Genomic DNA, 13,839 nt, shown 5'->3' on the forward strand with positions numbered 1-13,839 from the left:
TTGGATATGGTCTACCAGAAATTCCTCTCCTGTGCCAAACGCTTCATCTCAGATTAGCACTTCCGACCTACGTCCTCAATTATATGCTGGGTGTATTCCAGTCTCTATTTTCCTTTATAGTTTTTACCTTCTACAGTTCCCTCTAATACTATGGAAGTTATTCCATGATGTCTTGGCGCATGTCCTACAATCCAGTCCCTTCTTCTTGCCGATGTTTTCCATATGTTCCTTTCCTCACCGATTCTGCAGAGAACCTCCTCAATGCATATCTTTATCGGTACACTTAACTGTCACCATTCGTCTGTAGCACCACATCTCAAATGCTTCAATTCTCTTCTGTTCCGGGTTTCCCACAGTCCATGTTTCACCCCCATACAATGTTGTGCTCCAAACGCACATTCCTACAAATACGCTATGTCCGGTAACGATCCGACGGAAGGGTTTGGTTTTGGCGAATTCATGGAGAATGATACCTGCCTGTCATCATGTATAGTGCCAACAGAGTAAGTGGTTTTACGATATGAGGGTCTTTTTCGTGGTTAGGCTGTGGTCCTCTCATTGCATATTTTTCTCTCGAGTCATCAGTCTTCTAACTGGTTTGATGCGGCCCGCTACGAATTCCTCTCCTGTGCCAATGTCTTCATATCACTTGCGACCTACGTCCTCAATTATTTGCTGGATGTATTCCAATCTCTATCTTCCTCTACAATTTTTCTCCTGTGCAGCTCCCTCTAGTACCATGGAAGTTGTTCCCTGATGTCTTAACAGATGTACTACCATCCTGATCCTTCTTCTTTTCAGTGTTCGCCACATATTCCTTTCCTCGCCGATTCTGCGGAGTACCTCCTCATCGCTTACCTTATCAGTGCATCTAATTTTCAACATTCTTGTGACGTCGAGTACGACAAAAAAGATCACTACCGTTAACAATGAAATGCTTTACAGACAGTCGACAGTGAAACGCACTGACATAACTTATCAATCTTCGTATACTGCCATAATCAGGTTGCGTCCCTCTGTGAGGAGTGCAGTCTGCATACTTTGGTGATCTAAGTCTCTACTCACACTCTGCAAACGACTGTGAAATGCATGTCAGACGGCACCTCCAATTGTACCAGTAATTTTTTAGGGCTTCTTACCATTTCACTCATGTATGGAGCGAAGGAAAAATGATTGCTGAATTGCCTCTATGTGCACTGTAATTAGTCTAACATTGTCCTCATGACATCTACGAGAACGATCGATAGGGGTTGTAGTATATTCTTAGTTTCATCACTTAAAACTGGTTCTTGAAGATTTGTAAGTAGGCCTTCTGCGCATAGTTTGCGTCTGTCTTCAAGCGTCTGCCAAATAAGTTTCTTCAGCATCTCCGTGGCGTTTTCCCATGCACCAAAGAAAACTAAGACCACTCGCGATTCCCCTCTCCGCAAACGTTCAGTGTCCTGTGTTAGTCTTATCTGATCCGGGTCCCAAATACTTGCGCAGTACGCAATGTTGCACTTCACACGGAAGGATAGAACATCATTATGACAGTGTACGAAGATTAATAAAGTACATCTATGCATTTTGCTGTTGACTGTGTTATGAAGCATTTTATTACGGACGTCTGTGACACCATAGTAAAACTTCGCCAAAAAGATCGTTGTAAATAATTTTATGATACCTCAGGATAATCAGACAACTGAAACTGGTAGTTAGTTTATTTTTTACCAGCTCTTGGTGGTTCTGAAAGATGATTTATTTTAAAATATACATAGGAGATGTGGGGTTTGTCCTGAACAAAGGCTGTGAGAATTAGTGTTTTGCTCCATTTGTGTATATTAAACATTATTGCTTTTTTATTTCTCGATTAAAATAAAAAAGGGACTGACAGCTACTTCTTTACAAGACAGCTACCACAGTTATAACCAATCAGAGAAAGAGTTTGGACGCACCTTCTGTCATGTGCACAGGTGTCATACAGGAATTGGACAAAACTGGAACACGAAAAACACATCACAACACTATGCCTAGTACCGCTTAGGGAAACCGTTGGCATTGAAAACAGTCTTCATTCGCCTCGGAACAAATAAATACAGGTCCTGCATAGTTTTTAAGGTCATCTTATACAAGTCTTCCTGCAAAATAGTGGAAATTTCAAGCACCTGATGGAAGTGCATAACAATCACGCACACTTCTTCCCAAAGTAGACCATAAAGGATCTGGTGACTGTGGTGGCCGGGGCAGATGTGACACTTCATCTTCCTGCTGACAAAACCAGTCCTTGTAGATGCGAGCTATGTGAACAGGCACCCTGTCATACTGGAACACTTCACCACTGGGGAACAAAAGTTATACCATGGCGTGGACCTGATGAACGAAAATGATCACGTAACCCTTTGCAGCTGCGACCTTGCGAAGTAAGCATGGAGCCAATAGAATACCACGATATGGCTGCCCAAGTCATCACCGAACCAACGCCATGTTTCATTCTTCGGGCGTAAACTGGGCCAGAAGTCGAACAGAGTGTGAAACAAGACTCATCCGACCTAATGACACTTCCGTTGCTTCACTTTCCAGGTTTTACAGCTTCGGCACCACGTTTTCCTGTCATGGCTATTTGCATCCCTGATGAATGGCTCTTGCTGCGATTCACTGGTTGTAGAACTCCTTTCGTGTCGTTTTGGAGCAAACAAGGTTCGCGAGTGTGACCTTCAGTCGTGCATTGTCTTCTGCAGCTGTTGTCCTCTTATTTTTCAACACCATCATCTTCAATGACAGTCAGTCACGGACTCTCTACACACGCCTTCGTCGGCACTGTGATTTAGCCGGTGATGTTTTTCATTTTTCTCTGTAGGCAGTATAAATCCACGATAGGTGGCTCTTGAAACACGAGACAGTTTGGTTACGTGATTTATGGAAGCACCCACTATATGAGCACCAACAATTTGCCTAAGTTCGAATTCCCTTGGTTCCGACATAACGCCCTCAAGACTGCACAGAGCACTGTTCTGACCACGAGTGACACTTGCAACGTGCTGAGACCATTCCAGAGGTGCCGTTCGTGGTTAAAAACAACAGCGTAACCTGCAGGCTTGGACAGCATCTGCACCTACGTTCACGCATGCGCTTCTCGCGGTGCCTCCATATTTTTGTCAGAACCCTGTAAGTTATTGCTCTGCTGCCTCAACTGACGGCTACGTCACCTGCCGACGAGAATTGTGGTCCGTAACAAACTGTAACACGTCCGGCGAAAGTGCGGTATATTTGTTCTGCACAGTTGGATATTTGACGACCGCGTGCCTCAATCCCACCTACCTGATTTTCGCGCAGCCGTTGCTCTTCTCTCCTTGCACTGCCTGCTTCGACGTATCATGTAATAATTACTATATAAAAGGGGGCGGAGCCACTCACACAAACAATGCCAACTTAATGTCGCAAAATTCAGTATTTCTGTTAAACACACATACAGTGTGGGACTGCACTGTTCACAATTACCATCATTCCACAGCTGATGTAGTCAGTTACATGATTTACAATCGCGTAATCCGTTGTGACGTAGTAAGGTTGTTGTTGAAGTAATATTCCAATTCAGATAAGTGCATCACACAACAGCCATAAAGTTCACTATTCAAAAAGTGCTGTATAAGTCGACAAACGCTACAGTCCTTCCAGTTGGTACAAACAGTTCCTTCATTCATTACACGAGCGTGAGCGTGACGGAATAGCGGCGCATATCTTTCAAAATGTCTAAGTGCGACATCCGAAACTAGAAAGTAACTACGCTCCTGATATTCACACAGTCCAACCAAACATTTTTCTTTCACTTGGAACTTGTAATCAGAGTCAGTCCAGTCCACGTTATCTTCCGGTAACCATTCCGACGCGGTTGATTAATGACCTCCCAACACGACACACGAGATCGAAAATCGTCATCTCTGAGATAAACACTAACATCGAGACATGAATAATCATATGAATTGTACAACTTGCGTGCCAAACATTTTTAATTACATCACAATAACTTGAGAAATGTGTGCTGCTGCCACAGCATCAACACTGCACGATGCCCGTGTCCACGGTAACTACTACGACACTCTTGTGCTCCACAGTTGCCAAAGAGGTGACTATCGAGAGGTCAGCGATACAATTCTACGCTTACGATACTTGTGGTTTGTTCTTACATGTTTTGTTTCCCTCTGCGATAAGTTTCTTTCATGGCAAGTGTTAAAGCAGGGTAATTATGAAAGTGGTTATGAAAGCGTCAATACTATGAACGTCCTAAAAAATGAAAATACGCAGATAATGGGGAATGTATGTGCAGCTGCAGTGCCTACCATTCTCAACTATTAGTCACTTGGATATTCTGATCCAGGTATAATAACTGCAGTTATTTATGTGATATAAACATTACCTTCTTGAAGTAATGAAAAGTGCAAAAATGGGTAACGTAGAAAAACATATCTTCGAAACATTTGTGCTACACTGAAGAGCCAAAGAAACTGGTACACCTGCCTAACATCGTTTAGCGCCCCCGCGATCACGCGTAAGTGCCGTGACACGACGTGCCATGCACTCCACTATTGTCTGAAGTAGTGCTGGAGGGAACTCACACCATGAATCCTGCAGGGTTGTCCCTAAATCCGAAAGAGTAATAGGAAGCACAGTGCAAAGCATCCCAGATATGCTCAATAATGTTCGTGTCTGCAGAGTTTGCTGGCCAGCGAAAGTGTTTAAACCCAGAAGAGTGTTCCTGGAGCCGCTCTTGCAATTCTTGACGTGTGAGGTGTCGCACTGTCTTGCTGGAATTGCCGAAATCCGTCGGAATGCACTAAGGACATGAATGCATGCAGGTGATCAGACAGACGTACGTATCACCTGTCAGAGTCGTTTCTAGTCGTATCAGGTGTTCCTTATCACTCCAACTGCACACGCCCCACCCCACTACAGAGCCTCCATCAGCCTGAACAGTCCCCTGCTGACACGCAGGGTCCATGGATTCATGAGGCTGTCTCGATACCCGTACATGTCCACCTGCTCGATACAATTTGAAACGAGACTTGTTCGACCAGACAACATGTTTCCAGTCATCAACAGTCGAATGTCGGTGTTGACGGGCCCAGGCGAGGCGTAAAGCTTTGTGTCGTGCAGTCATCAACGATAAACGGGTGGGCCTTCGGCTCCGAAAGCCCACATCGATGATGTTTTGTTGAATGGTTCGCACGCTGGCTTGTGGATGGCCGAGCACTGAAATGTGCAGCAATTTGCGGAAGGGTTGCGCTTCTGTCACGTTGAACGATTCTCTTCAGTCGTCGTTAGTCCCGTTCTAGCAGGATCTTTTTCCGGCCGCAGCGAAGTCGGAGATCTGGTGTTTTACCCGATTCCTGATATTCACGATACACTCGTGAAATAGTCGTACGGGAAAATCCCCACTTCATCACTACCTCGGGGATGCTGTATGCTGTCAGTCGTGCGCCGACTACAGCACCACGTTCAAACTTACTTAACAGGGGAAACCACATTAGGAGGTTCAAACAAATCCGATTTTTTTAATTGCATTATCTTAACTATGCAAGATATGCTGTCAAAATTTCAAAGCGGAATTCGCATTCATTTAGATTTTATCAGCATAGAACCGAGTGCACATCGTGTACAGGCTCGAGCGCAGATAGGGCGGAGAGGTAGACGCTTGACGGCTCAACCTGTCGGTCGCTTTGTATATTAAGATAGGCTTGAAACGGAGTCCGCCTTTGTAGCTTTCTTTTCAAATAACGGTATAGACGGTACTAGAAGCAACAAGATAAGGGATTATTTCGGTTATATTACGTTAGAGCGTCGCTGTACCTTACGTTGAGTCAGTTCTGACTCAGCCTTCTACGAGTGTGTTTATAATTGAGACTGAGAAATGTCTCCGCGTGCGAAAGCCGACAATGAGTCTAAAGAACGCCGCAGTAGGTCGTGTAAAAGAAAGTTCCACGGGAACCAGCACTGCTGCAAACGCAAAACGAAGCCTATGAGGAAGGAGGATTACTATGTGGTGCTGGAATCGCAGATTAATCGGTAAGCATTTTACATTATTGTTAACTTGAATTTCTAGTTTCCGACAATTTATTATTCTAGCGCGTTTATCTCGGAATGACTTTTTTTCACATTTGCGTGCAATCTATCTCAAAAAGTACAGAAGCCTCATTATGAAAAGTGATAGTATGATCCTTTATAAAATTACAAATTTTACATGAACCAACTTGTGAGATGATATCATGATTTTAAGGGTATTTTCCTTAGCATAATTACAGAAAAGGCAACGGCCTTGCCGCAGTGGATACACCGGTTCCCGTGAGATCACCGAAGTTAAGCGCTGTCGGGCGTGGTCGGCACTTGGATGGGTGACCATCCCGGCCGCCATGAGCTGTTGCCATTTTTCGGGGTGCACTCAGCCTCGTGATGCCATTTGAGGGGCTACTCGATCGAATAGTAGCGGCTTCAGTCAAGAATACCATCATAACGACCGGGAGAGCGGTGTGCTCGCCCCACGCCCCTCCTATCCGCATCCTCCACTGAAGATGACACGGCGGTCGGATGGTCCCGGTAGGCCACTCGTGGCCTGAAGACGGAGTGCTAACATTAGACAAAAAAATCGTGAAATCGAAACATATTGTTCTAAAGCCAGCACATGCATTAAGGTTGATATTATTAGAAACTAAGTTATTAATGTAAAATCAAAACCTTTTTGATTTCAGATGAAAATCGGAATGGCTACACTGCACGCAACTGGAGAACTATACTCACAACCTTCAGCAGACATCAAAGCGTAACTTCGTTACTTTTGGCTGAAATTATTCAAAAAAATTCACAAAAGCTGTTCGATATATGAATGAAATGCTATCAAAATTTGATTAAATTCTAATTAATTTTTCCCACCCAAAACATAACCCAAAAATCAGTGTCTAACAGCCTCCTAATGTGGTTTCCCCCCTTAAATCTTGATAACCTGTCATTGTAGCAGCAGTAACCGATCTAGCAACTGCGCCAGACAGTTATTGCCTTATATAGGCGTTGCCGGCCGCAGCGCCGTGTTCTGCCTGTTTACATATCTCTGTATTTGAATATGCTTGCCTATACCAGTTTCTTTGGCGCTTCAGTGTAAATCAGCACTAGTTCTGAACACGCCGGTAGCGTTGACGAGACGCCACTCTACAGTCTTAAGACCGAGTAGTAGCGATAGTGTACGGCTGCGTTTGCGCTCTGAGCCGCATGGTTCGCATTTGTTTCCGACAGGCAGACGGCATACGTGCGCGGGTGTCGCTCTTCGCGGACGTTGCGTGAGCACGCGGGCCGGGTCAAGGTGACTCAGCGCCCGCCGTGTGCACACCAATCCGCGGGAAAATCTGCGCTGGCGCGGCCCGCGGCCTCGCAGACGGGAGGAGCCGGCGAGCGCTGACCCAGTTCGCGGAACACCTCGCAGCGATGCGCGCGCCGCCCGCCGCCGCCGCCGTCACCGCTCCTGGCTCTGGCCGCGGCCGTGCCTCAACAGCCAGTCGCCCGCCGGGACGCGCCGTCTACGCATCACTCCCCTCCACTGGCGTCGCTGCTGTAGAGATGCGGCCCGCCACCACCACCAGACACCTGCAGTCCGTCAGGATCGTCATGATCGCCGTCGAGCTGGTGAGCTTGTCCTGACAGCGCGTGCGGCCACTGCTCTGCCGTCCAGTGTTTCACGCTACTCTTTTTCCGACGCCCAACAAAGACATTGGGACAGTGATGTGTTGTGGACTGTAACTAAATGGTGACAGTGGCATTTACGTATAGTATTTTTTCCCTTTCCTTTTTAAGAGAGTGATCGACACAGCGTATTGGTTGATTGGTTGAGTGAGTGAGAGTGATAGAGAGAGACAGAGGAGTGTGTGTGTGTGTGTGTGTGTGTGTGTGTGTGTGTGTGTGTGTGTGTGTTACAGATCTCATCCTCCTCAAAGTTCTTTTTAACACCTCACTTGGAATGGCCATAATGGAGTTTACATCCGGACGCCGGACGCCTGCCTCAGACCCTACCCAGCCAGTTAGTTACCAGACGACTTACAGTTCACCATGGACACCGAACGATGGTGCAATTCGTCATTTTTCACATTAACTTACATTGCCTGACGTGAAAGAAGAGTGAGATAAAAATCCCAGAACTGACCGGAGGTCAAACTCAAGATCTTTAGATCCGTGGTGCGGCCTATTACCAACGAAACACGGAAACACTTGTACAGGACGCGTATTCAAGAGTAGCATGGCTCCGTACAGTTATTCTGATCGACCTTTTCCGTGGTGTTCCTAAACCAACGTTTCCCAGACTGTGTTCCGCAAGAAGTGAATAACTGCTCCATCGAGAACTGCTAATGAAATAGCGTTTTTCCGACATTCTGACGATAATAGTTTGGATGAAAATTTTATTATGCTTTCTATGTTACTAGTTATGATTTACAATTGAGGTAATCACAGAAAATCAATTTTTCTCGATTTTTAAAAACCTGTTCACCTTCAAAATAAACAAATTATTCCAACAAATTGCTAGGCTTCTCAAAGTGTTCCGTTGTAGGAAAAGTTTGGGAATTCCTGTCCTAAGTCACTCGAAGCAAATATCGAAATGCTTCGTTAACACTGTAGCACTAAATAAGGGAAAATCTTGTGCTGCTACTAAACCACCGCAAATTTGTTGTTGTTGTGGTCTTCAGTCCTGAGATTGGTTTGATGCACCTCTCCATGCTACCTTATCCTGTGCAAGCTTCTTCATCTCCCAGTACTTACTGCAACCCACATCCTTCTGAATCTGCTTAGTGTATTCATCTCTTGGTCTCCCTCTATTATTTTTACCCTCCACGCTGCCCTCCAATGCTAAATTTGTGATCCCTTGATGCCTCAGAACATGTCCTACCAACCGGTCCCTTCTTTTTGTCAAGTTGTGCCACAAACTTCTCTTCTCCCCAATCCTGTTCAATACCTCCTCATTAGTTATGTGATCTACCCATCAAATAATAAATCATAATAATAAATGATCAGCATTCTTCTGTAGCACCACATTTCGAAAGTTTCTATTCTCTTCTTGTCTAGTCTATTTATCGTCCATGTTTCGCTTCCATACATGGCTACACTCCATACAAATACTTTCAGAAACGACTTCCTGACACTTAAATCTAAACTCGATGTTAACAAATTTCTCTTCTTCAGAAACGCTTTCCTTACCGTTGCCAGTCTACATTTCATATCTTCTCTACTTCGGCAATCATCAGTTATTTTGCTCCCCAAATAGCAAAACTCCTTTACTACTTTAAGTGCCTCATTTCCTAATCTAATTCCCTCAGCATCACCTGACTTCATTCGACTACATTCCATTATCCTCGTTTTGCTTTTGTTGATGTTCATCTTATATCCTCCTTTCAAGACACTGTCCATTCCGTTCAACTGCTCTTCCAAGTCCTTTGCTGTCTGTGATAGAATTACAATGTCATCGGCGAACCTCAGCGTTTTTATTTCTTCTCCATGGATTTTAATACCTCCTCCGAATTTTTCTTTTGTTTCCTTTTCTGCTTGCTCAATATACAGATTGAATAACATCGGGGAGAGGCTACAACCCTGTCTCACTCCCTTCCCAACCACGCTTCCCTTTCATGTCCCTCAACTCTTATAACTGCCATCTGGTTTCTGTACAAATTGTAAATAGCCTTTCGCTCCCTGAATTTTACCCCTGCCACCTTTAGAATTTGAAAGAGAGTATTCCAGTCAACATTGTCAAAAGCTTTCTCTAAGTCTTCAAATGCTAGAAACGTAGGTTTGCCTTTCCTTAGTCTTTCTTCTAAGATAAGTCGTAAGGTCAGTATAGCCTCACGTGTTCCAATATTTCTACGGAATCGAAACTGATCTTCCCCGAGGTCGGCTTCTACTAGTTTTTCCATTCGTCTGTAAAGAATTCGCGTTAGTATTTTCCAGCTGTGACTTATTAAACTCATAGTCCGGTAATTTTCACATCTGTCAACACCTGCTTTCTTTGGGATTGGAATTATTATATTCTTCTTGAAGTCTGAGGGTATTTCGCCTGCCTCATACATCTTGCTCACCAGCTGGTAGAGTTTTGTGAGGACTGGCTCTCCCAAGGCCATCAGTAGTTCTAATGGAAACTGCAAATTTACTACTCCAAAATTTATTCTGAGGAAGTCATTTATATGTTATGCGTTAGTTGATTATCTTTATTAGTTCCCCAATGGTCAGGTACATACCAAATTTAGTATAAACTGTCCAGTTTTATACCGTACTGCATCTCAAATTTTACAATGGTTAACTAACATCCTTCTTCTCTCGTCCTTGACCGATCGATGTAGAGTTTCATCTCTCTCTCTCTCCCACTCCCCCCTCATATATATTTATATGCACACGGATGCTAATTTTAAACGTAATATTCCTATCATGTGCAGCTGTTGTACATGCAACATTAATTACTCTCGAGAATCACGGAATATTTTTACGGAGTAAGAATGGAAGATCCAAAGGGAAACGGCCTCTTTTTTCTGCGTAAAATTTAACTTTGCCGCTTCAGTCTAGATTTGTGAAAATGAGGATGGTGATTTTTTACTTTTGGGTCCAGATATGATGAAGACTGTTATGACTTTAAAGAGTCATCAGTCCCTCGTTCCCATGCAAATTCAGTAAACTATGTGGAACGAGAAAAGGAGAATTTTCAGCTTCAGGGTCTGTGACTTTGTTGTGGTTGAAAATCTGCGTGACAGTAGCATACGTCAGATAGTTAAAAGAGAGAAAACCCAACCAACTAAAAACTGTAGACCCTGAAGGGTATACCAAGAAGTGTCATTACAGTCAGCAGTACTAAAACGGGATGAGAAAATGAAAACTGTACGTACCGGAGCGTCAGCTTAACCTCTTACTTAGACAAAACGTATACACGTAACTTCAAAAACGCGTGACAGCGCAGAGGTGGAAAGCAGCTTGAGGCCACCCAGGCGTGGCAGTCACACGCCACAGACACAGGTGCTCCCCAGGCATTCCGCCTCTGACGCCGAACGTTGCGGTGCATTAAATATAACGACAAGGTGCTTTACACACTATCTGCCTCATGAAGTAAATACAAGTCAAGGGCATATTGTCGTTTAAAATTCCGTGGTAACTCACAAATCATGTTCGTGGCCTACGATTTTCAAGAACTGAAGAAAAGTTATAGGCACCTGTAATCGTGAGTTATATACAATTCACGGACTCAGTCATCTTGTACTTTCTTATTTATTTTTACATACAATTTACACTGTAGAATATAAGTTACACACAGTTTTATTTACATTCTCTAACCGGAATTGTGACCACAATTAAATTGATAATATTTGTGTAGTGGCCCTTTTGTACCTCTAGCACTTATATGCACTTTGGTTTACGAAAATACATTCTGCACAAAAAAGAGAGTCACAATTCATACATTTCCGTGCAGTTCGTTTGCATTTCTTGATAGCTGGCTCTCGTTCACATAGTACACTATACACCTACGTCTGCCTGCTCCCATGTTCACAAGTGCGATATCTGAAGGCAATGCGATGGCTTTAATGAGAGATGTCTCAAACTCATCTGCATCTTCTGTGCGCAGAAGTTTCAAAGTCGTCTCCACTTTGACTCCAGTCACTGATATGTTCTTATTGTTGGTGTATCGGTAAACGTCGTGAGCGTTTGTCGGCGCTGACCCTGTCATCAATTCAACTGCTAATTTACTGTGCCATTTCACAACCCGCCTTAGACAATCGGAGTAGACTATCTGGTCAGAGAGATCTATAAACGACTTTGTCCGATTATAGTCAATTATCATTGCTGGTTTTTTCTTTATGCATCTTTTGATTTGGATCTCTTGTTCTCCTGCACCATGAACAGTACTTAACGTAACACATCCCGCTTATATTTCCATGTCACTACTACGACATCTATGTTACTTTCTTTTTCTACGGGTTTGTCCTTCCTCAGATTCACCCGTACAACATTTGACGGCTGAGTTTTCTATTTGATCTAAGGGTGTCAACTAAATATTTTGATCGTTCAAGAACTTGGTGAGCTGGATGGACACGTGTGTAAAATTTCTGTGCATAAAATCTTTCCTTCAGTAAATTATTCGTAAGGATCATAACAACAGAAGTTGAAAGAAGAACACTCGGCTTGGCATCCTTTCCACAGCATACTTTCAGATTCTAGGTGTAGACACCCTTTAGACAGAGTTTGAATAACTTTATTTCGAAATTATGGCGCTATTCTTTACGTACTGAATAAAACTTAGTCCTCCTCGAAACGGCACAAGTATTTCATCAATGCAAACTTCTTTGCCTGTCACCACTGCACTTTGAAATTTTTTCAGTAATCACTGTCTCCTCGAGAGCACTTATCGTCCTCAGGAAAATGCTACTCACGTAACAGCAATTCCAACTGATTTTGTGACATTGGATTTTGTTTGGTGACGTCAGTCCATTTTCTCAGTGGTGAATTGATACTGACTGAATGATTTTCTAGGACTTGTTTCGCGTGTAAGTTAGATGACTGCGTCGCATACTCTAAAATATCGTTAGTACAAAATATCTGAAGCAATGGTAGGATGTCTGGTCTTGGAGATTTAGTAAAACAAAAGTTTTTATACCAAAATTGGTGTGAATAAACGTATAATGTTTCATGTTTTTTCCCACAACTGAAAGCCCCGCCCCCCAGACAATCTCATTAACATTTTTTGTACGGTTTTCATTTTCGGAGATTCCTGGTGTCACACGTATTTCATTGCGGTATCAAACATCTGTGTCAGTTATTGCAATAACAGGGCTGGAGGTGCATTGTTGGCTAGTTTTTACACCTGTGTAGCCTGCCTCATTAGCTGAATGTCGATATAAAACTTTTTTTCCTGCCTTCAATGGTGGAAGATCGTCTTCATGACTTTCTTTCACTTGCAGACTCCGCTGGTAAATTGTCATCTGAGTTAGAACTAAATAACGATGGAGTAACTTCACCAATTATGTCCATGACTTCAACTAAAGCTTTTCCACACGCCTCTGTTCACCTTCATAACTTCTGCGAGAGGAGAACCAACCCAAAATTAATAGCCACATAGTAAATGACTCCCCTGGCTGGCATACTTACTCTGGCGCCGCATGGGTCATACGTAACTCACACAAAAAGTACCTTAGGTACTAAACTGATATATTTCCAGCTTACTTATACATACATTAACAGTTTCTTTAGTGTATAAAAAATGAAAATACGAAATGGCCCTAAGGGTCGGTAACCTAAGTGTTCTATGGCAGCCAATGTGTTAAACATGTTTGTCGGCGTCTGTCGATGGTCTGCAAAAACTGATGTTGAATGTGTACCCAAAAATGGCAGTCAGTACAATACTCAGGTGTTATAATACTGTCAGTTTGTATAGTAACCAACTAAAAGAACTTGGCGCGGACATGCTGGAAAGACTGAACTGGAAGACACTTGAAGACAGATGCAAACCATCACTAAAAAGCCTACTTGTGAAGTTTCAAGAACCAGCTTTAAATAAATCTAGGCATGTGTTTTACAACCTTCTATGGTCGTTCCCACTGGGATCAGAAGGAGGAGATTAGATTAATTACAGCGCGAAGACAGACATTTAAGAAGCAAATCTTCCTAAGACAAGCATTTTAAATGTCATTCTTCCCGCGCGATTAACATTCTAGTTATGTGTAGCACGTGTTACATGTATAAATAATGAAGACATGACCAGTAGCGTACATCTGCTAGCTCTTGAATAACATCCATCACATGTATTCGTTCAGAGTTTTCGTCGGGGATGAAAAGTGGTACATCTCAAGAAAAGAAACGCTT

General features: G+C 43.3%; 1 protein-coding gene and 1 pseudogene across 1 annotated transcript in view; both read left to right on the forward strand.

Annotated features, from left to right (window-relative positions):
* Positions 1–6,279: 6,279 nt before the first annotated feature.
* LOC126164321 (5S ribosomal RNA) lies at positions 6,280–6,397 on the forward strand (annotated as a pseudogene).
* Positions 6,398–7,446: 1,049 nt separating this feature from the next.
* The window catches only part of LOC126156057 (uncharacterized), a 56,151-nt gene continuing 49,758 nt past the window's right edge, over positions 7,447–13,839 (forward strand). Inside the window, exon 1 of the mRNA XM_049916275.1 lies at positions 7,447–7,644. Coding sequence (XP_049772232.1) covers positions 7,447–7,644 — 198 coding nt within the window. The remainder of the gene's footprint in view (positions 7,645–13,839) is intronic.

The sequence above is a fragment of the Schistocerca cancellata genome, chromosome 2 (assembly GCF_023864275.1).
Source record: "Schistocerca cancellata isolate TAMUIC-IGC-003103 chromosome 2, iqSchCanc2.1, whole genome shotgun sequence".
Taxonomy (NCBI): Eukaryota; Metazoa; Arthropoda; class Insecta; order Orthoptera; family Acrididae; genus Schistocerca; species Schistocerca cancellata.